At 44.3% G+C, this 24,549-nt stretch overlaps 1 protein-coding gene across 1 annotated transcript in view; it reads right to left on the bottom strand.

The window, feature by feature from the left end:
- Positions 1–906: 906 nt before the first annotated feature.
- The window catches only part of LOC144609694 (uncharacterized), a 38,901-nt gene continuing 15,258 nt past the window's right edge, over positions 907–24,549 (bottom strand). Inside the window, exons 3-5 of the mRNA XM_078428201.1 lie at positions 13,557–13,796; positions 9,158–9,315; positions 907–1,351 (exon numbers count right to left, since the gene is read on the bottom strand). Coding sequence (XP_078284327.1) covers positions 1,324–1,351; positions 9,158–9,315; positions 13,557–13,709 — 339 coding nt within the window. The 5' untranslated portion in view covers positions 13,710–13,796 and the 3' untranslated portion in view covers positions 907–1,323. The remainder of the gene's footprint in view (positions 1,352–9,157; positions 9,316–13,556; positions 13,797–24,549) is intronic.

Genomic DNA, 24,549 nt, shown 5'->3' with positions numbered 1-24,549 from the left:
AATGCTGGAGTAACTCTTAGGCAGCATCTCTGGAGAGAAGGAATGGTGATGTTTCGGGTCGAGACCCTTCAGACTGGACTGTTTGGTGTTCTGAAGAGATCAATGGTTGACTGAAGGAATGAGGATCTTCAGAAGAATTGGAGCATTGATCTCTAAAGTAATAACATATTCATGGATTTTAGCAAAGAAAAGGCGAAGATTAGAAAATCAGTAACTAAGAATTTTATAACCTTGTCTTTCAAGATTCAAGATTCAAGATTCAAGATAGCTTTATTTGTCATCCAATATTGGACGAAATTCAGTCACCCACAGTCCAACAATAAAAGCATTAAATAAGCATTAAAATTACACAACCCCAAAAAACCCCCAAAACACAGTCCAACAATAAAAGCATTAAATAGGCATTAATGCTTTTATTGTTGGACTGTGTTTTGGGGTTTTTTTCTTGGATTGGATTCTGCCTTGGATTTCAGTGGTGCCAACTATTCCATAGGTTAACTTGCTTGTTCTTTTATTGCTAATTAGCCATTAGTTATATACATCAAAGCAGAACTGAAACATTTGCTTATTAGCCTTAAATTTGTATGTTGTAAATTAATCTTAATGAACATGTATAACCAGGGGAAAGCAACCAGTATTCTTGACTGTAATGTAAATTACCAACCAAATGCGCCTCATGGCATCTGTTCAAATTCTTTGAAGAAATGCATACTTTATTACAGTAAACTCAACAATGAAATCTCCCTAGTGCAATAATGCTGTTAGTGTTACTTCAAACAACAATCACAAGGTAGGTGAGTAATAAGACCTATTTTTCTGCTAAAAATGTCACAAGAATTGATTTTTTTAGAACATTTCAATTTTAATCATCAACACAGGATTAGGTCTTAAAATTCATTGCCCGAGGTTATAATGTAATTGGACAGAACCCTGGAAATTGTATATATATACTTCATACAAGTGTTAGGTAATTGTTTACTTCATGTTTTTAAATTGCATTTTCTCTTTTAATTTTACCACAGCACTCCAAATACAAGCTACCATTTACAGACTTTTCACTTATTAACCTTGAGTCCAGTATGGATGCAAATGTCATGACCCAACACAATGTGCCAGGAGGGCAATTTGACAAGTGTTTTTCACTCTAAATTAAAATTGTAGCTTAGCACAACTTACAAGAGGCATTCATTTTGACATGTGCAATTACAAAGAACATATCAGTAACATGATTGCAGAAAACATAAGAAATAGAATTTAATCAGAAACATGTAGCCATTCGCTGGATGCATAATTTCACGACTCTGTTGCTATGTTTCTTTGTGTTCAAATAATTAGGTACAGTGATACATGCCTGTGGGGCAAAGAAAAGTGTAAGCCTTCTATCTATGAACTGAAAGATTACCTTTAAAAGGGCAATATTTGATGAACATTGAATTTGTAACCCTTTCACTGATAAACCTTAAATCGTAAATTTTTAAAATTAACTCCAGGTAATTGGGCAACTGCAGTGATGTTGATTTATTTTCTTTAAAAAAAAGCTAATAATATTGTTTCAGTAAAAACAATCCATTTTGACAAGGATGGAAGAAAAAGAGATTATTTGAACATAAGTGTACTAGACCTTAAATCAAATAGGTTTTTATTGCCATCTATTGATTTTCAGTTTACTTTGTCACAAACTATGAAGATAAACATTGTTGTATTCTTAGTTGCACACTCTGTACACAATTCAAATCTTTTGTGTGCTTATTTTATATGCATAAGAATGTTGTTCCCTTTTCTAAAAGCATGTCATTTTTTTCTTATTGCAATGGTGTGTTTCTGCCTTAAATCTATTAGTTATTCTTATTTAGTTGGCATGCTACATTTCATGTAGACATGGCTATTTATGTTAATTGCCTTTACTTTTACTGTGTCTGTCTTGAATAGTGACAGAATAATGGATGATTTCCAATTAAACAAGTTTCATCTAATTGTAAATGCAAGCTGATTTGTGACATTTTTAATCTACTTGGAAAGAAAAAATATCAACATCATTGCAGTTGCCCAATGTTAACATTTAAAATGCCTTGATGGGTCTTTCCCATTACCTTCTTTGCCTTCAAAGTCTTCAAATAAGACAAAGGGGAGGAATCTATCAAAATGTTCTGGAACATAATTTCCCTATTAACAGTTCCTTTGTCAGTTGCCAACTACCCTTTCACTTCCAATCAACCATTTCATAAGGACATTAATGGAAAAGCACTCCAGCAACTGAAGTCATACCTCACACAGAGAAAGGTGTGATTATCAGAGATCAATCATTTCAGCCCAATGACATCATCATCGGAGTACCAAACCCACCATCTTCAGCTGCTTCATTGGTGACCTTCCTTCTTCCCATCATGTCAGAGGTGGCAAAGTTCATTGAAGATTATATAATGTTCAATTCAGTTTGAACTCCTCAATATTTGAAGTTTTAGGTTTAGTTTTGTTTAGTTTAGAGAAACAGAGCAGAATTAGGTTCTTCGGCTCACCGAGTCCGCGCCGACCAGTGATACCCGCACTTTAACAGTACCCGACAAGTACTAGGGACAATTTAGACTTTAACCAAGTTAATTAACCTACAAACCTGTATGTCTTTGGAGTGTAGGAGAAAACCGAAGATCTCAGAGAAAACCCACGCGGTCACGGGGAGAACATACAAACTCCATACAGACAGCACCCGTGGTCAGGATCGAACCTGGGACTCCGGCGCTGCAAGCGCTGTAAGGCAGCAACTCTACCACTGCGCTACCATGCCACCCTTATTGTCACGTGTAACAAGATACCGCAAAAAGCTTTGCTTTTCATGCTATTCAATCAGATCAGATAATGCTATACATAAATACAATTAAGTCAAACACAAGTACAATAGGTAGATCAAAGGGGGAAATACAAATTGCAGAACATGGTTCTCAGCATTGTAGTGCATCAATTCCAGAGACAAAGTCCAATGTCCACAATGGTATAGAAATGAACAGGACCCTAGATTATGGAAGAAACATTTAGAAGCCTGATATCAGAGGGGAAGAAGCTGCTTCTGAGTCCTGTGATCTGCGCTTTCAAGCTTGTGAACCTCCTGAATCCAGAAAGAGCCAGAAAACATTCATTCATGGACTGATAATAATATGTATCACTCAGACAGGAAGCAAAGAGTAGGAGTAAACGGGTCCTTTTCAGAATGGCAGGCAGTGGCGAGTGGAGTGCCGCAAGGCTCGGTGTTGGGGCCGCAACTCTTTACCATATATATTAATGATTAGGAAGAGGGAATTAAAAGCAACACTAGCAAGTTTGCGGATGACACAAAGCTGAGTGGCAGTGTAAACTGTGAAGAGGATGTTAGGAGGTTGCAGGGTGATCTGGACAGGTTGAGTGAGTGGGCAGATGCGTGGCAGATGCAGTATAATATAGATAAAAGTGAGGTTATCCACTTTGGTGGCAGAAACAAGGAGGCAGATTATTATCTCAATGGAGTTAGGTTAGGTAAGGGAGAGGTGCAGTGAGACCTGGGTGTCCTTGTACACCAGTCACTGAAATTTGGCATGCAGGTACAGCAGGCAGTGAAGAAAGCTAATGGCATGTTGACCTTCATAACGAGAGGATTTCAGTATAGGAGTAAAGAGGTTCTTCTGCAGTTGTATAGCGCCCTGGTAAGACCACATCTGGAGTATTGTGTACAGTTGTGGTCTCCTAATGTGAGGAAGGACATCCTTGTAATTGAGGCAGTGCAGCGTAGGTTCACAAGATTGATCCCTGGGATGGCGGGACTGTCATATGAGGAAAGATTGAAAAGACTAGGCTTGTATTCACTAGAGTTTAGAAGGATGAGAGGGGATCTTATAGAAACATATAAAATTATAAAAGGACTGGACAAGCTAGATACAGGAAAAATGTTCCCAATGTTTGGCGAGTCCAGAACCTGGGGCCACAGTCTTAGAATAAAGGGGAGGCCATTTAAAACTGAGGTGAGAAGGAACTTTTTCACCCAGAGAGTTGTGAATTTGTGGAATTCTCTGCCACAGAGGGCAGTGGAGGCCAAATCACTGGATGGATTTAAGAGAGAGTTAGATAGAGCTCTAGCGGCTAGTGGAATCAAGGGATATGGGGAGAAGGCAGGCACGGGGTATTGATTGGGGACGATCAGCCATGATCACAATGAATGGCGGTGCTGGCTCGAAGGGCCAAATGGCCTCCTCCACCTATTTTCTATGTTTCTATGTTTCTATGCCACAATAGCCACCACAGCCAGATATTGGAAACCAACACGTGTCTAATTACCAGCCATATAAATTAATTGGCTGAAAGAGCAAGTCAGAGGCTGAGTGTCCTGCACCAGGTGCCTCATCGCCTGATGCCCCAAAGTCTTTCCACCATCTACAAGGCACAGGAGAGCAGTGTCTTAGAATACTCCTCTGCTACCTTAATGAGTGCAGTGCTAAGAACTCTTCAGAAGCTCAGCCTTATCCAGGACAAACATCCTTTGATTGGCCACCCATCAACCACACTAAAATGTTCATTCCCTCCACCATCAGCATACAGTGTGCATCGTACACAAAATGCATTGCATTTCCTAGACCAGGCTACTCCTGACAGCAGCTCCCAAATCCACAACCTCTGCGACCAAGGAGATACGGGTAGCGGCACATGGAATCACCTCCAGCTGCAGGTTTCCTCACCCGCTCCAACCCCCCAAACCTCTCCTGCATTGGTCTAGCATCTTCCCCTCCACCTTATCCCCCCTCCCTCATTGGCCGCCACTACCGTCACTCGGGCGGGTCCCATTGTGACGTTGAACGCTGAAGACGACCAGGGCAAGTTGAAAAGGTAATTTTTAAACTTAAAAATGTCTATAACTTTAAAAATATGACCAATTTGAATGAAACTTGGTACTACAGACCCCAGGACAATGGTGAGCCTAAAATTGTTACGCTATCGTGTGAAGGGGGCACAAAGGTAAGGCACGAACATATGGGGGGGGGGGGGGAACAAACAAACAGTTTTTGTAATATATAGATATATGGAAGAAACTGGAAGGAACTGCAGTTGCTGGTTTAAACCAAAGATAGACACAAAAAGCTGGAGTAACTCTGGAGTGTTTGAAGGGTCTCGACCCCAATCATCACCTATTTCTTTTCTCCAAAGATGCTTGCCGACCCGCTAAACTACTCCAGCTTTTTGTTTTATATATATATATATATATATATGTATATTTGTGTTTTATATATATACTAGCAAAGAGTATATTTGGGCCCATTCCCACACCCCCCATTCTCTCCTCCCCCAGCCCCACTCTTACTATCCCCACACCCCCCCTTTCCCCACGACCTCCCCTTTTCCCAGTACCCCTCTTTCCCCCACCACCAAGCCCCCTCCGGACGACCCCTGTTGTCCCCTCCCCAGTCCCCATTCTCAGACACCCCCATTCTCTCTTCCCCCAGACACACTCTTACTCTCCCCCACCCCCTCTTTCCCCAGCACCCCCCTTTCCCCTACTCTCTCTTGCCCCCAGCACCAACAGGTCCAGGGGGGGGGGGGGGGGGAGCGCATTAGTGAAAGGTCCGGGGGGGGGGGGGGGGAGCGCATCAGTGAAAGGTCTGGGGGGGGGGGAGCGCATCAGTGAAAGGTCCGGGGGGGGGGGGGGGGAGCGCATCAGTGAAAGGTCCGGGGGGGGGGGAGCGCATCAGTGAAAGGTCCGGGGGGGGGGGGGGGAGCGCATCAGTGAAAGGTCCGGGGGGGGGGGGGAGCGCATCAGTGAAAGGTCCGGGGGGGGGGGGGGGGGGAGGGGAGCGCATCAGTGAAAGGTCCGGGGGGGGGGGCGGGGAGCGCATCAGCGAAAGGTCCGGGGGGGGGGGGGGAGCGCATCAGTGAAAGGTCCGGGGGGGGGGGGGAGCGCATCAGTGAATGGTCCGGGGGGCGGGGGAGCGCATCAGTGAAAGGTCCGGGGGGGGGGGGGGGGGGGAGCGGGGGAGCGGGGGAGCGGGGGTGCGCATCAGTGAAAGGTCCGGGGGGGGGGGGGGGGGGGGATAGCGGGGAGAGGGTCTCCCGGGTGTGGGAGAGAGGAGAGAAGCAAGGGGAGAGAGGAGAGGGGAGCCCATACGCACAGACGCACAGCAGCGCCACGCTGAAAGCCTTCAATAAATCAGTAAGAGGGGGGTTGCGCGAGCTCTTCTCACATGGGCATTTTGACGTCACACGCTGAAGGCCATGAAAAAAACGGCTGGAATCTTTTTTTTTACTAAAACCTCTGTAACTTAAAAAATATACGACCGAATTAAATAAAAATATCATTTTCCACCAGCGTTCAGCGTCGTGATTAAGGCGGTGCAAAAATCGTGGCGCCACGGTTCATCGTTTTGCAGAAATCAGCTGAAATCACTGTTACAAATATACATACAAATCAGTTTTAGTAGTATTAAGAAGATTAAAATTAAGAATATATATATATATATGTATATTTTGTGTTTCATATATATATTCAAGATATACATTCTGTATATATATTTTATATATATATATATATATATATAAATATATTCATTCACTATATATTTTCGACATATGACAATAAATCACTCTTGACCAATGTCTAAAAATGTCCATCTACACATTTCCTCCAAGCTAGTTGTGCTTTCTTTATACACTGTAAAGTGTTTTCAATAATGAGCTCAATGAAAGAGGACTGTTATTTGTTTAAATGATATGAGATAGCCAATTGATCAAAATATTCAGACAATAGCTATATCTTTCCAGGAACATACTTAAAAGATGGAAGAAGTTTGATGCACTGATGGCAGAAGAGTCAATGGAAAGGGACACCATGCATGAGGCTCCTGTTGGCTCTCGAGTCACCTAAAGGCATGAGCCAGGCTTTGATTAAGATCTGGAGGGAGAGCTGTGTTACAATGTGAACACGATTTTTAAATGTCTGAAGATCCCACATGTGACGTTGAACATGCTGATTCGGTACAAAGTGCAGCAAGCAAGACTGAGAAGCATGAAGCACGGATGCAGAAACTGAAACCTTTCAGAGATAGATCAGCTGTCACCACATCCTTCCTTTGAGCAAGTCATCAGAGAAAAGTAAAGTGTAGGAAGGAACTGCAGATGCTGGTTTAAACTGAAGATAGACACAAAGCTGGAATAACTCAGCAGGTCAGACAGCATCTCTCCCATTCCTTCTCTCCAGAAATGCTGCCTGTCCTGCTGAGTTACTCCAACTTTTTGTGTCTATCTTCAGAGAAAACTAAAGGTCCAGTACCCACAGGAAGCTGAGGTGAGAGTTGTGAAATAAAGTGTACCCAATGGCAAGAAGATAGGATGCAGTTTTTTTTGTAGATAGCTGGAAGTTATTGTTGTTTTATTTCTGAGAATTAGCAATGTTTTGGAGACAAAGTACAGTTGTAATCATTGTAGTTGTTGATGGGTTCATCAGTCTTTGTTGGATTTAGGATTAGAATTGATATTTAGAAATGCATAATATACATAGTCACATACAGTCAAAGCAACAATCCACCTAACTATACATGGTCATTCATTGGATTCATCAGTATTGGAAATATATACTGTGGTACTATTTAGTGTATAATATAGCACTGCAGTTGAGAGAACCAGAAAATGGTTAATTAAATTTATAGTTGTCGACTGCATATGTGTTTTTGTAAATAATTCAACATATGGCTTACTGATAGAAGGCAGCGTTGTGGTGGAAGGACAATATTCAGTCTGGAGGTCTGTGACCAGTGGAGTTCCATAGGGATGTGTTGGGACCTCTGCTGTTTGTGATATCTATTAATAACTTGGACGTAAAGGTAGACAGGTTAGTTAGTAGGTTTGCTGATGACACCAAGATTGTTGGGGTTGCAGACTGTGAGGAAGGCTGTCATCGTATACAACAGGATATAAATCAATGGAAGATGGAGTTTAATCTGAGCAAGTGTGAGGTGGCGCACTTTGGGAGGATCAATGCAAGGGAAAAATATACAATTAATGGCATGGCTCTTAATAGCATTGACGTACAGACGGATCTTGGGGTCCAAGTTAATAACTCCCTGAAAGTGGCACCACAAGTAGTGTGGTAAAGAAAGCATACAATTTGTTTGCCTTCACTGGTCGGGATATTGAGCCTAAGAGTCAGGAGTTCATGATGCAGCTTTATAGAAATTTGGTTAAGCTGCATTTGCAGTATTGCATGCAGTTCTGATCGCTCCATTACAGGAGGATCTGGAGGTTAACAGAATGATGCTAGCTTGGGGGATATTAGCTCCAGGGAGAGGTTGGACAGACATGGATTGTTTTCTCTAGAAGGCCGGAGGTTTCAGAGAAACCTGACAGAAGTATATTAAATTATGACAGGCATAGATACGGTAGTCATTCAGAACCATTTTAACAGGATGGAAAAACCAAATACGAGAGAGCATAATTTAAGATAAGAGCCAAATTTAATGGAGATGTATGAGGCAAGTATTTTTATACAGAAACTGCTGAATGCCTGGAATGTGCTGCAAGTGGTTGAGGCAGATACTTTCGTTATAGTTCAGACACTTTTGGATAGGCACATGAATGTGCAGGGAATAGCATAGTTTTCATATTCCTGGTGGGACAGTCAACAAACTGAGTGAAAGTGGGTAGGATAGTGTCCAAAGTCACGTGGTTGAAATCCCCCAAGATTTCAATGAAAGCACTCGGGTGCTGTGTCTGGAGTCTCGTGGTGACTGTGTGGATGACATCACATGCGCGCAGAGGGTTGGTGGACAGAGAAATGTAAACAACCATCACAATGGTGTGTGAGAATTCCCTGGGCATAAAGTATGGACAGAGACCCACAGACATCAGTTCAATGTCCGGCTACACACATGCTCCTTAACCATGATGTGACCAGGGTTGCACCATTTGTTGTTTACAAGAATAGCAAGTCGCCCACCTTTACACTTGCCACTCTCTCTGCAGTCCCTGTCCGCCCAGACAGTCTAAAAGCCGCCCACACGCGTCGAACTCAGGGATGTCCTCGTGGAGCCATGTCTCCATGAAACACATCACACTGCTCTCACGGTATTCCCTCTGGATCCTTACTAGTGCAGCTATCTTGTCCAGCGATCTCACATTCCCCATTGTGATGGAAGGCAAGTATGGCTTGTACCTCCTTTTCTCCGCATGTCGTTTTACTCCCCTGTATTTCCTCCTCAGTTCCTTAGGGATTTCTGATGTAACGCTGGCGAAGCCAGCCGGTCGAGGTGGTTGGAGCTCCAGCAGTTGATCCCTGGTGTAGTCAACAAAGAGACCAGCTCCTGGTTGTTGCTGTGCAGAGACAGAGACACGGTGAAAAAGTATCTCCCCAACGAGGAAAGAGATAAAGGGTTAAAAGGTTTGTGGATGTCACATTGAGAGAGAGAGAGAGTTAAACCACAGAGTGATCTGAAAACACAAACGAGAATTTAAATTCAGTCATTGTGTAATTATAGGTCAACCCGAACTTCTCCATTCTCTGCATTTTCACTTTTCTGGTACTCAATACTTCATGCCCTGACCAATGAAGACCAGCATACCATAAGCCTTCTTTTCTACTCTATCTACTTGTGTTAAAAGATAAGGCAGAGAATGAATAAGTGATGTATCATAGTCGGAAGAATGGGCAGAGTCAATGTAGGCCGAATTGCATAAGATTCTCACAGCCTCAGTATATTGAAACTGATAGTGATCCAGAACAGTACCAGAAAAGTGGAAATGCAGAGAATGGAGTTGGGGTTGACCTCTAATTACACAATGACTGAATTTCAATTATCATCTGTGTTTTTGGATCACTCCGTGGTTTAACCCTCTCTCTCAATGTGACATCCACATACCTTTTAACCCTCAAAGATGTCTGCGATGTTCCATTTCTAACCTTCCCCCCATCCCCACAAAATAAGCCAATAAACAATAAACGGTGGCTCAGAGGTAGAGTTGCTGCCTTCCAGCGCCACAGACCCGGGGTCGATTCTGACTATGGATGCTTGTCTGTACAGAGTTTGTACATTCTCCCAGTTTTCTCTGGGATCTCTGGTTTCCTTCTCTGGAATATCTGGTTTCCTTCCTCTTTCCAAAGACATACACATTTGTTGGCTAATTGGCCTTGTATAATTGTAAATTGTCCCTAGTGTGTGTAGGATAGTGTTAGTGTGCAGGGATCGCTGATCGGTGCGGACTCGATGGATCATAGGGTGGTTCCGCGCTGTATCTCTCAATGAAACTAAAGTTGCAGATGCTGGAAGTATGAATTACAAACAGAAAATGGTGGAAATACTCAACAGTTCAGGCAGCATTTTTGGTAAGAAATATGGAGGAAATGTTATGACTTGATGTCTTTTCTTCAAACTTGAAAAGTGAGAAAACAGTTGTGTTAAGTTGCAATGATAGGGAAGTAATAGAGAGAACAAAGGGAATGTCATTCATAGGGTGGAGACTAAACAAATACAGAACTGGCCAGTTTCCCCACACAAACAGAAAAGCTTGGTGATCTGACATTGTTGAATTCAATATTAAGTCCTGAGGGCTACAATACACATGGACGGAAGATGAGATGTTGTTCCTCATGCTTATTTTGGGCTTCATTGGAATAATATAGGAGAGGTCATAGACAGACGTGAGAGTGAGAGAATTAAAGTGACAGGCAACCAGAACCTTCCAGCACCCTGTGTACTAATCAGAGGTGTGCTGCAAAACAGTCACCTAATTTTAATCACGCTGTTATTGCATTTTTAACTGCCGATGTGCTAACCATTGCAATTTCCTCCATAAACCTTTCTACTACTCTACCATTGCATTTTTAACTGCCGATGTGCTAACCATTGCAATTTTCTCCATAAACCTTTCTACTACTCTATCACTTTCCACATCCTGCAAGAAACTAATATACACCACCTCCTTAATTTGCCTTTGTATCTACTTAATGAGGCTCAATGTCAAATTGATTAATTATGTTATTTTGCTAAAGGAATATGAATATTATTTTTTATTTCCCATTAGAACAGGGAAGGATTACAAGGGGTTTTATAAATATGCTTAAATTCATGAATAACTGCAACGGTAGAATAAGTTTCAAATGATTACCAAAGGAATACAGGTGATGTAAGAATTTTTAATACAGTAAATCACTGCGACGTGGAATGCAATTTTTCAATAGATGATGGTGTGGCGGCTCCCAAGGGTCGGGCCATACTACTACCGACCCCTCATATTTAATCATAACATTCAAAATGGATACAATTATGCTGCTATAATGCAGGGGAGTGGGAATAATTGACTAGCTCTACTAGAAATCCAGTAGAGGCAAGGGGTCTGAATGGCCTCCCTCAGAGCAATGTTGTTCTCGTTCTCTTGTTCCATTATCAAACAGTAAAAGCTGAACGACTGAGATTCCATGCTTCGGTGATTTAATTTCAGTGCCAGAAGTTAACTCCTATCGCATCACAATAGAATGGACATGCTTCGATGATTTCAGGTTTTTAATCTACCACCCACACCATTTTTGTGGTGGTGTCAGCTAGGAGAATAGCTCGTCAAATCTGACATAACCAGCACATCTTGTCCAATGTTGCTGTATCATTTGCACCCAAATAATCAAAAGTCCCATTGGCTTATTGATTATTTTCACCACACAATGACCTTCTGCTCAGAAACTTTAACACAAAATGTGAATGCTGATATTCCAGTGCATCATTGGGCTAGTTTTTATGCTGCATGACTTGGTATATCAGTGCTGTACTGTTAGAGATAGTGTCTTTCAAATGAACTTTTAAACTATGGCCCCCCTCTTCTCTGTCAGATTAATTTAAAACTTTTCATAGCACTCTTTCACAAAAATACCTCTGTTGTGCTGGGCAATATTTATCCTTCAATCAACAATTTGTTTTACAGTTTATTACATCATCACCACATTGCTGTTAAGGGAGGCTTCTACATTACAGTAATGACTTCACCTCAAAAGTATCCAAATGGTTTTTAAATGATTTCTGAAATGGAAAAGGAGCAAGACTTTCATCCTTCTGTCTATTACTTACTCGTAATAAAATATTCATTTCTTGAAATTATGACAAATATAACATCCTAAATTGCTTCATTATGTTGGGAACTAAGTTCTTCAATAACAATGGGGAGAAAAATAGAATTTTATCCACTAGCTTCCTACTTAAGACATGCTCCTGGTAATCTTTCACCAAAAACCTTTCATGTTGCCGGCATTGATCAATTATAGCTCCATTATGTCATCTTTATTACCTGATATTTATATGAAAAGGCACTGTGTACAGCAGGCATTCTAGAAGAGGTACTGGAAACATACATCCCATGAATTTGTTTCTCTTCCAATTCAATTGCAATGTTCACAAAAAGCCACTGGGAGGCAAACTATACTGCAAGAATTTATTTTTAAAACCACGGTTCTTCATGATACGAATTGGACAATTAACAAAATTCAAAATTATTTGACATATTACCATATTCAATTCCACCTCGAATTTATATCATAATTACTTTTTTTTCAGTTAGCGCAAGCAGTAATGGAAAAGAGGATAAATTTGAATGTTAAAATCAATGGTCAATTGATGGCATTTGGGGGATTAAGTGAATTATATTAATCCGTCCGTAATAGCAAGTGCAGTGGCAAAGGTAATAGCAAGGGTCATTGACTGTGCCTCGCCACATAAGCAGTGAAGCAATTTTTTGACTCCCAAGTGCTTAGTAAATGCCCACAAATTCTGTGTTCCGCATGGATTCAGTTCAAAGCAGTCCAAGATTGTACCTACCGTAGGTCCTTAAACTCCAACCAGATCTTTGTTGGCCACTGATGCCACAGATTCAATTTTGTGTCGGTTCTCAGTTTGCACTTTAACAAATATTTAATCAGAAAATATTTCTTTACCTTGCCTACTCCTTGGTGAATGAGTGATATCATCATACACCAAGTGATTGGGGCAGTCATGATTATTATTCTGTAAGTGTTGGTGGGATCCTTCCCCATTGTACAGGGAGTGATGTTCAATCACACCAACACTCACCGAAACTGCCTTGATTTAAGCCCAATATATATATATATGGTGGGATTCACCTATCAAGAGTCAATGGTGTTTAATTGGAGATATGTTTGAACCTGGGGTCATGATTTTCTGACTCTTATATCCTCTTTCTAATGATAGGGATGAAATGAGAATGCGGTCAGGGTGGTGTGAGTCCTTGATGATACTGGCTGCCTTTGTGAAGCAGTGCCTCCTATAAAATCCCTTTGAATGGCAGGAAGGTCAATACCTGTGATAGACTGGGTGTCTGAAGAAGGGTCTCGACCCGAAACGTCACCCATTCCTTCTCTCCCGAGATGCTGCCTGACCTGCTGAGTTACTCCAACATTTTGTGAATAAATCGATTTGTACCAGCATCTGCAGTTATTTTCTTATATATATATATATAGACTGGGTGTTGACCACCTCTATTCGTAATCTCCTTTGTTCTTGTGCATTAGAGTTGCCGAACCAGGCTGTGAAGTAACCAGTCAATATGCTCTTTACCTTGCACCAGTAGAAGATCAATAGTGTATTTGTTAACAAGCCGAACCTCCTCAATCTTCCAGAAAAGTAGCGGTGTTGATGGGCTTTCTTTATGTTTGCATCAATGTGCAGGGCCGAGGGCAGATCTTCAGAGATATGCAATCCCAGGAGCATGAAGTTGTTGACTCCCCTTTGTCAACATGTTGATGAAGACAGGGTTGGGGATCTTTGGCTTTCCCATTCTACAGCTGGGTATGAAGACTTTGGCATTAGATAAAATTAGATTGAAAAGATAAAATTGTAAAATTAGACTTTAGAGAAAGATGAAAACCTGCTCGCAGTCATGCCTGCTGCATGCAACTGAACAATGTCATCATTCCTGCAAACAAACTCCAAAATTTAATCTTGGAGATACAAAAGCAACAGCAACATACGGCAGGCATTGCAAAAGGTGGAAGAAGTGTTACATTGCTCAGATTGAAAGTGTTACATTGCTCAGATTGTTGAGAAACCTCTGTCACATATGCCAAAGAAGAAATTCTTCCACTTCATGAAATTAGAGGATATTTTACGATAGGTTCAGTGTCTGCTTTCCTCTCCTGTTATCACAAAAGATGTGGTAAAATCATAGTTGAAACAAATCCTTAAGGACACACATAATATAATTTAATTTCTTGTCTGAATTTTCAAGTGTAAAATCAATTGCAAACTGCACTTCTGATCCTAAAGCACACTAAGCACATAATGAGATTTTTGATTTCTCCTATGCAGAGAGCACATAGAGCACATGTGTGTGACGTCAATCCCCATGCAAAGCCTAATTGCTGAACTCATCTGTGAGAATAAATCAAAAATATATATAATTAATCCCTGATGTGGTCCACGCACAGGAAACCCGCTTTTCTCATCAGGGACGTGCTTTGCACCTGCACTATTTAAAATAACCATTGCAGGTTTGCTGGGAAGTCATTTGGGGCTGAGTTCATGACATTAAATGGGCCAGTATGAAAATGTGTGGTGAGTGTAGGTAAAGTCAAGTTTTTTCATTCATTGGTCCTTATTACAGACTTCACTTTAATCCTGTAGATTACCAGTGAATCTGTTGGTTTAAAAATGGCATTTGTCAATGTGGTAAGAAAAGGGCGTAGCATCACTTTACATCATCTGCACTGAAGACAGATAAGTTCTGCAGCTTTGTTTAGGATCGTAGTTTGCATGTTATTGTGAGGACAACGTAAAGCGGAGAGGAGTTTCTGCAGGAAACAAAGTTTGGGAGGATGCTCCACAATCCTTCTCAAAAACCCTGCCAGAGCCTAAGGCAAAAAAGACCAAATGCGGTGGTTGGTGCAACTCCCTGCATTTATTTCACTTGGGTGTGTTGGACAGTGAAGATCGTGTTCACTACGCCTCCTGTTTGAATTTGAATCACAAATTCAAACTGTGATTTGAATACAGTATTTTGGCCATTGGGTGGACAGCCTCTGTGTGAAAAAGTTGTAGCGACCATAGAGATTAGTCCTAGGAATCGAACCCTCAGATTGGCCAGCAAGGTCACGTGTGAGTGCAACCGTAGGGATTGTCCAGGGAGTTGAGCCCGCTGATTGGACAGCGACGTCACGTGTGGTTTTGGCGCCCAAAACCAGTCAGTTAGGAGAGTTCTTCGAAGTGAACAGTTAGAATTAATGGTTGTTTGTAATCTCGTTCGTTATACTTTGTGATCCAATGTTGCTGTCGCAATAAACTTCTTCAACAAAGAACGAGCCTCCAGACTCGCCATATTGGTGACCCCGACGTGATCCAGCCGATCACCTACCATGAGTGAACAAGACGCCTCGTCTTCGGTTCCTACGCCCGGCACACCGCAGCTAAACGCGGTCAGCGTTCACCTTCTGCCGTTTTGGGCACATCAACCGCAATCTTGGTTTGTCCATGTCGAAGTTCAGTTTCACCTAAGAAACATCTCGACGGACGAGACAAAGTAGTATTACCTCGTCAGTGCTCTACCGCCGGAGACGTCCGCGCGGGTGATGCGGTCATCATCGCCCCTCCTGCAGACGACAAGTACGAGGCACTGAAGGTACTCTTGTTACGAACCTTCGGATTCAGTAGACATGACCGAGCTAAGAGGCTTATGCACCTACCGGATCTCGGAGATCGGCTGCCGTCCGTCCTCATGGCCGAAATGTTGGCGCTAGCAGGTGAACACACGGATTGCCTCATGTTCGAGCAGGCATTCCGAGAGCAGCTTCCCGAAGATGTCAAGCTCATGCTCACGGATTGTTCTTTTAAGGACCCCGTGGCATATGCGGAGAAAGCTGATGCGCTCATGGCATCCAAATCAAAAAGAAACAGTTCGATCAACAAGGTCTCGGCATCAGCGGGCAGCCCGCAGTGGCATCAAGATGGCGCCGTGTCTCCCGCCATTTCTCCAAAAGCCCGCCAAAAGGATCCGCACAAGCGCGACTGGTGTTATTACCATCTACGATGGGGGGGTGAAGCCCACAACTGCCGCTCACCTTGCACCTTCTCGGGAAATGCCTCGGCCGATCGTACATAGAGGCGGTCGCGATTGGCCAGAACCGACGCCTCTACGTCCGAGATCGATTCACGAACACGGAATTTTTGGTTGACACGGGAGCCATAGTCAGCATCGTGCCGCCAACCGATCTCGAAACCCGATCAGGTAAGAAAGGGCCTACCCTCATCGCGGTTAACGGCAGCCCCATCCGCACGTACGGTACGCGGACAATGTCCCTGGCTTTCGGCACCCGCACGTACGAATGGCCATTCATCATCGCGGAAGTCGGTCAGGCGATCCTGGGCGCAGATTTCCTCTGGGCCTTTTCACTAGTCCCTGATGTCCGCGGTAATGGCCTTCGACCCTCCGCCAGCAGCGATGAGCCCGCCGCTCCACCGGCCGCCACTCCGCCCAGCCCGACTGTCCAGGCCGTCGTCGCGGCACCCGACCCGTATGCTGCGGTCCTGGCGGAGTTTCCGGAGCTGCTCGTTCAGCGGTTCGACGCCCCTTCTGCCCGGCACGGCGTGTTCCACCACATCCGCACCGAGGGACCCCCCGTCTTCGCTAGGGCCAGGAGGTTACCGCCCGACAAACTGGTGGGGGCAGAATTCCGGAAGATGGAAGAAATGGGCATTGTCCGTCAGTCCGACAGCCCGTGGGCCTTTCCGTTGCATATGGTCTCCAAAGCATCTGGGGGGGTGGAGACCTTGCGGCGATTACAGGCGCCTCAATGCCGTCACCACGGCCAACTGCTACCCCATACTGCACCTCCAAGATTTCTCGTCTGGGCTGGAAGGAGCCGTGGTTTTCTCCAAAATCGATTTGGTGCGGGGTTACCACCAGATCCCTGTGCACCCGGAGGACATACCAAAGACTGCCACGATCACTCCGTTCGGGTTGTTCGAATGGTTGTGTATGCCTTTCGGTTTAAAGAACGCGGCACAGGCTTTTCAGCGACTCATGTTGGTCGAGATTTGCCTTTCGTTTTCATTTATTTAGATGATATCCTGGTCGCCAGCCACTCGGAGCAGGAACACCTGGCCTATTTGCGGACCGTGTTCCGGCAGCTCCAAGACCACGGGCTCATCATCCAACCCTCCAAGTATCAATTTGGCCTCCATTCTCTTGATTTCTTAGGACACCGAATCACCCCCGCCGGCGCCACCCCTTTGCCCGAGAAGGTGGAGGCTGTCCGTGCATTCCCGCGGCCCACCACAGTGAACGGGTTGCAGGAGTTCGTGGGCATGGTGAACTTCTACCATAGGTTCGTCCCGGCAGCAGCACGGGTCATGCGTCCGCTCTTCCAGTATCTCGCGGGCAAACCTGTGCAGTTAGAATGGTCCGCGGCCGCTGAGACGGCCTTTGAGGCAGCTAAAGCGGCTCTGGCAGACGCCACCATGCTCGTCCACCCGAGCGCCTCCGCCCCCACGGCCCTGACGGTCGATGCGTCGGACGTGGCGGTGGGAGGGGTTTTGGAACAGCAGGTGGGTGGCCTTTGGCAGCCTTTGGCGTTTTTCAGCCGACAGCTGAGTTCGGCTGAGCTGAAGTATAGCGCCTTTGACCGAGAGCTTCTGGCTCACTATTTAGCTGTCCGTCACTTTAGGTATTTCCTAGAAGGCCGCCCGTTCGCGGCCTTTACGGACCACAAACCGTTGACTTTTGCTTTTTCCAAATTGTCCGACCCATGGTCGGCCTGCCAGCAGCGGCACCTGACTGCCATCTCAGAGTTTACCACCGATGTCCGTCATGTCGCGGGTAAGCTTAATGCCGTTGCTGACGCCCTGTCCCGGCCAACCGTTTCCCCCATTTCAGCGGTGGGCTGCGAGGTGGATCTCCAGGAGCTTGCGGAGGCACAGCTCCTGGCAGACACCGCCTCGGCATACCAGTCCGCCACTTCGGGGTTGAAGTTGGCCAATGTGGCCTGCGGGCCTGCGGGTACAAAAGTCTGGTGTGATGTTTCCCTTCCCCGCCCCAGGCCGGTGGTGCTGGCCTCCCTCCAGCGCCGGGTGTTTGATGCCTTTCACGGGCTGGCGCACCCGTCCATCCGCTCCACCTCTGCCTTAGTGGCCGCTCGGTTTGTGTGGCATGGCCTGCGAAAGCAGGTAGCCGCTTGGGCACGTTCCTGCGTTCTCTGCCAGACCGCTAAAGTTCACCGCCATGTTCAACCCCCGGTGCAAGAGTTCGCGGTTCCGGCGGTCTGTTTTTTCCATATTCATGTTGATTTAGTTGGGCCTTTACCTTCCTCCCGGGGCTACACTCATCTGCTCACGGTGGTTGACCGATTCACCCGGTGGCCGGAGGCTTTCCCGTTGTCCGATACCTCCACGGCCTCTTGTGCCCGGGCCCTGGCCCTCCATTGGGTGGCCCGTTTCGGTGTTCCGTCCGTCATTACCACAGACAGAGGATCCCAGTTCACCTCTGCCCTTTGGGCCACGCTGGCGGAGCTGTACGGCTCCCGGTTGCAGCACACCATGGCGTACCACCCTCAGGCTAATGGGCTCGTGGAGAGGTTTCACCGGCAACTTAAGGCGGCCCTCAGTGCACGGCTGGAAGGCCCGGACTGGGTAGACCAACTTCCCTGGGTCCTTTTGGGCATCAGGGCTGCTCCTAAGCAGGATCTCGGTGCTTCGTCCGCGGAACTGGTATATGTCTTGCCACTTTGAGTGCCCGGGGATTTCCTGCCGGAGTCCTCTGGTCAGCAGCCCTCGGTTCCGTCGGTTTTGGCATCACTCCCGGCACGCGTGGGTTCCCTGGCTCCGGTTCCTACTTCGCGCCATGGGTGTTTCATGGTACATGAACCGCCTGCCTTGAAGGACTGTGAGTTTGTGTTTCTGCGTAGGGATGCCCATCGTTCCCCGTTGCAGAGGGTCACCTTCACCTTGGATGTGGGCGGCAGGAGTGAGCTCGTCTCGGTGTCCAGGCTCAAACCTGCGCACTTGGATCCGGACAGCCCTGTCCTGGTCGGCCAACTGCCTCGGCGGGGCCGTCCTCCTGCAGTTCCACCCAATCCGGGACCCCCTGCTCCTGTGGTTCCGGCAGCCCCTCTCCTTACTCGTTCTGGTCGTGAAATCCGACTCCCTGCTAGGTTCCGTACCTCGGGTTCGGGGGGGGGGGGGGGGCATGTAGCGACCATAGAGATTAGTCCTAGGAGTCGAACCCTCAGATTGGCCAGCAAGGTCACGTGTGAGTGCGACCGTAGGGATTGGTCCAGGGAGTTGAGCCCGCTGATTGGACAGCGACGTCACGTGTGGTTTTGGCGCCCAAAACCAGTCAGTTAGGAGAGTTCTTCGAAGTGAACAGTTAGAATTAATGGTTGTCTGTAATCTCGTTCGTTATACTTTGTGATCGAATGTTGCTGTCGCAATAAACTTCTTCAACAAAGAACGAGCCTCCAGACACGCCATAAAGTAATCTGTCCCTTCTCACCTATGTCCTTTAGTTCTTGATTCTCCTACATTGGGACAATGATTCTGTGCATTCATCCTATCTATGTCTGTCATGGTTTTATGCATCTGTATAAGACGACCCCTCGGTCTCCTGCACTCCAAGGAATTACTTCCTATAGATCAGGCCTTCAAGTCCTGCATATGTTCATAGGTCTAGCCCCAGTCAACATTACTTGTTCACTGAATCATACGAGAGAATGGACCTTACACTAGTCAAGTCAAGAGTGTTCATATGAACACTCATATGAACTGAAAATGGAAATTCTTAATGGAAAATGGAAAAAGTGTCATATGAACTGAAAATGGAAATTCTTACTTGCAATAGTATAACAGGTCTGTAACCACTACTCATAACACAATAAACAATAAATGTAATTAAAAAACAACCTCCACTTCCTTTCCACTATGCTTCTGATATCTTACGCACACATGTGGCCAGGTCAGCATTTTAACATTCATGCTCATGCACAGGCTGCTTTTAGCAGTCTTTGTCTGAATCTCCTGCAGTACATCAGTGTATGACGTCCTCCTGCACAACAGCAAGAAACTGGCAGGGATTAGACTTTCACACAATCTGGCTGCAGTCCATTCGGTGTATTACATGTTAAGTAAGGAATAGATTGTTGGCATCTTGAATCTACCCCCCCATGCACACACAACTCCTATGATCCGAGTTGTTGAAAGGTTCTAATGGATGAAATAATTAAGTATCTTCATCCTCTGAATCATGGCCTTTTTGCTGTCTGGACATGGCAAGTGGTGTTTCTTGTAGGAGAGGGAGCAATTAAAAGAGGTATGTTCAAAATGGGTATGTTAAAGAAGGGGTAGGGTGTGAATAGATGGGTTGATCATGAGCAGAGTGCCTAACTACCCATATGCTTCAACTGAGATTTGATTCTTGCTGATTTCAAAAATAATTGGACCAAATATTTAATCAACTTTGGAAAGAAGGCATAAGAGCCTGAAAACTGTAATGTCCAGGTTCAGAAATAGCCTCTTCTTAACAACCATCAACCTATTGAACATTACGACCGCCAATGTCTACAAACTACAAACTGCCTTGAATGCACTAGAGACTAGGTACTTTGTTACTGCTTTTGCACTGTGTGGTTTGCTTGTTCTTTTCAGTTACTTATTTTCATTGTTTATTCTGCTATATAAGTATTACAGATATTTATATATCTGGTATGCTTATGCAGATAAGAATTTCATTGTTCCTTTTTGGGGAATATGACAATTAAATACTCTTGTCTCTTGCTTCCTGGCTTGATTTGGTCACTCCTAAAAACATGCACTAAAACAGTGTTGTGAAGTGGGCCATGGTAACGGGCCTGCAATATTTGCTTTGTGAACAGAAAACCTCAATTCTAGTTTGGGATTGGATCTTTTCTTCATATATCACTGGCAAGTATAAAAAGCTTCATATACCTGAATGTTCAGCGTTTCATACTTGCTCATTTTAAAGGTGTTGTTAATCTACTTAGCAGAAGCAGAAGCTGAGTCAGGAAACGGTGGGCTTAGGTCCAAGTCCAGACACCTGAGCAGGTAATTCACTCCAGCAGGGTACTGAATGGGGTGCTATCCTTTACAAAGGATACCAAACCAGGACCATTTTTCCACTGAGCTGTATTAAAGTATCCTGTTCCCCAGTTCAAATATAAGTATTGTAAGAAAATAACTGCAGATGCTGTTACAAAACGAAGGTATTTATTCACAAAATGCTGGAGTAACTCAGCAGGTCAGGCAGCATCTCAGGAGAGAAGGAATGGGTGACGTTTCGGGTCGAGACCCTTCTTCAGACTGATGTCAGGGGGCCGGAACAAAGGAAGTATGGTCATTGTCCGAGTGTTCTGTCGAGCACTCACCCTTCAACCAATATCGCTAAAAAGAAATGACTTTGTTATTTATCTCCTTCAGGTTTATGGGATTTAGATATGGGATTGAACATCATTAAACTATTTCATTATCTAAAGAACACTTTGGAGTTTTATAGACAATAAAAGTTTTATGATGCCAGCACAAAGATGTAACCATGAACATGGCATAGCACCACCTCCACTTTCTAAGAACTTATTCGGCATGTAACTGAATACGCCACAAACATCTACAAATGCACTGCAGAAAGTATCCTGACTGATTGCATCATGGCCTGGTATGGCAATTCCAATGCACACGAACATGAGATTGCAAAAGATGGTGGATTCAACCCAGTCCATCAAGTGCACAGGCCACCCCACTATTGAAAACTACAATCTACAAGCTTTGCCTCAAGTAGGCAGCATCTATTATCTAGGATCCCCACCATCTGGGCCATGCCCTCTTCTCACTACGAGTGTCGGCAAGAGGTATAGAAGCCTTAAACTCCAACAACCCCCAGTTCGGAAGAGCTATTTTCCAAGAGCTATCAGGTTCTTAAACTGACCTGCATGATCCTAGTTCTCCACTGATCCTGATTAAATATTACTGATTGTATGCCTTGTTGTTCCCCTTTGGGACTTTGGCTTTCATCGGTCAGTGTATTAAGTATAGAAGTTGGGAGGTCATGTTGCAGTTGTATAAGACATTGGTGAGGATGTATTTTGAGTATTGTGTTCAGTTCTGGGCACCATGCTATAGGAAAGATGTTGTTATGCGGGAAAGGGTACAGAGAAGATATACGAGGATGTTGTCAGGACTAGAGTCTGAGCTATAGGGAGAGGTTGAGTAGGCTGGGACTCTATTCCTTGGAGTGCAGGAGGATGAGGGGTGAACTTGTAGAGGTGTATGAAATCATGAGAGGAATAAATCGGGTAGATGCACAGAATCTCTTGCCCAAAGTAGATGAATCGAGGACTAGAGGCCATCAGTTTAAGGTGAAGGGGAGAAGATTTAATAGGAATCTGAGGAGGGAATTTTTTCACACAAAGGGTGGTGGGTGTATGGAACAACCTTATGGTATGGAGCAAGCTGCCAGAGGAGGTAATTGAGGCAGGGACTATCCAAACATTTAAGAAATAGCTAGACAGGTACATGGATAGGATAGGTTTGGAGGGATATGGACCAAACGCCAGCAGGTGGGACTTGTGTAGCTGAGATATATTGGCCGGTGTGGGCAAGTTGGGCCGAAGGGTCACTCTATGACCATTCTACATTTCCTTGAACTCCGTCCCTTTTGATCTGTTTTCACACGTTACCCTTCCATATCTCTATGTCTCCCTCTCCCCTGACTCGCAGTCTGAAGAAGGGTCTCGACCCGAAACGTCACCCATTCCTTCTCTCCAGTGATGCTGCCAGTTCCGCTGAGTTACTCCAGCATTTTGTGTCTATCTTCGGTGTAAACCAGCATCTGCAGTTCCTTCCAACACTGCACAATCGTAATCCTACCTCGGCAACAGAGCACTATGGACCACCTCTCGCACTAACTTGGGCTTTTTTTTCTAATTGTGTATTTTTGCACTAATATCTTGTTCTTTTTGTATCATCATTTTATTTTCATATTCGTTTAGAATTTACATGTAATCTGTATATAGTTCATGGATAATTTATATTTTTGTGTGCTGTCTGGGATAATGTTCCAGTGATGGTACTGCAAGCAAAATTTTCATTCCTCACTGTATTTGTGCATATGACAATAAACTCAATTTAACTTGATGTGTTTTCACAAAGAGCCACATAAATACAAGTCACTTCTCTCTGTAAATGACATTAGTATAACTTTTCATGTGGTTCAATTCTACTGGCTTTTAGTTAGTGACAACATGTGCAAAAAAATATATATTGCCAAAGCATAGAGGAAATTTTGCAACATGTTCAACCATTGTTTGTTCGAGTGTTAAGACACAGTTTTTCCACTTCAGTTGTTGGTTTCCTTCAGTTGGTGGTTTCTTAAGAGCACAGAAATGTTTGTGTCTATTATTAATACCTCAGCTACTAAACATCTCTAGCCTTTGTCACTTCACCATCTGACAATCAAACCTCGCCAGTATCCACCGATCACTTCAAGAGTCAAGTGTTTTATTGTTTTATGTACCGAAACAATACAATGAAATTCTTTCTTGCAGCAGCACAACAGGTTTGTAAAAACAGTATTCAGTAGATAATATAATAAACAAACAAAAAAAGTTCAATAGCTAAAAAACCTAACATGGAGCAAAACAAAACAAAGGCTAAAGTCTACAGTGCATCCAAACCAGTTCATAGCTTGGAATTTAATTGGTGTTCGTATTGTTCAATAGCCTGATGACAGTTGGAAAGAAGCTATTACTGAACCTGGACGTTACAGTTTTCAGAATCCTATACCTTCTTCCCAATGCCAGAGTGAAATTAGAGTGCAGCCAGGGTGGTATGGGTTCTTGATGCTGGCTGTCTTTTCAGGTGCCTCCTAAAGATCCCTTCAATGCCAAGCTTTGTCCTGTCCCATCTCTCTTTTCCAGCTTTCTCTTCCCTACTCCAATCAGTCTGAAGAACAGTTTCACCCCGAAACACCAATGGCGCCATAGATGCTGCCTGACCTGCCGAATTCCTCCAGCACTTTGTGTTTTACCTATAGATTACCGATTGTTTTAAAATACGCCATTCCTGAACTCATGAAAAGTACTTTCTGAATGCAAGTTAGTTACAGTGTAATTTCATGTGTATGTTGAGGGCTATAAGGACTTCATAGACAGGCGGAATCAGGAGAGCTGATAAACAAGGACTCACATGTTAACTAAGTAGCATAATTTTAGGGAGATAAAAGCAATTTATTCCTTTAGGTGAAATGCACAAACTGATTGTGTACTGGAAACATCATCAAAAGTAATTTTCATTTGGCCAGCCAATTAACCTACATACCTGTACGTCTTTGGAGTGTGGGAGGAAACAGGAGATCTGTCTGTCTGTCTGTAGCTAATGTTGTCCCACTTTTTAAGAAAGGAGGGAGAGAGAAAACGGGAAATTATAGACCAGTTAGTCTGATTGGTGGGGAAGATGCTGGAGTCAATTATAAAAGACGAAATTGCGGAGCATTTGGATAGTAGTAACAGGATTGTTCCGAGTCAGCATGGATTTACGAAGGGGAAATCATGCTTGA

This window comes from Rhinoraja longicauda, chromosome 2 (genome assembly GCF_053455715.1).
Source record: "Rhinoraja longicauda isolate Sanriku21f chromosome 2, sRhiLon1.1, whole genome shotgun sequence".
Lineage (NCBI taxonomy): Eukaryota > Metazoa > Chordata > Chondrichthyes > Rajiformes > Arhynchobatidae > Rhinoraja > Rhinoraja longicauda.
This window is presented reverse-complemented; position numbering and strand designations above follow the sequence as displayed.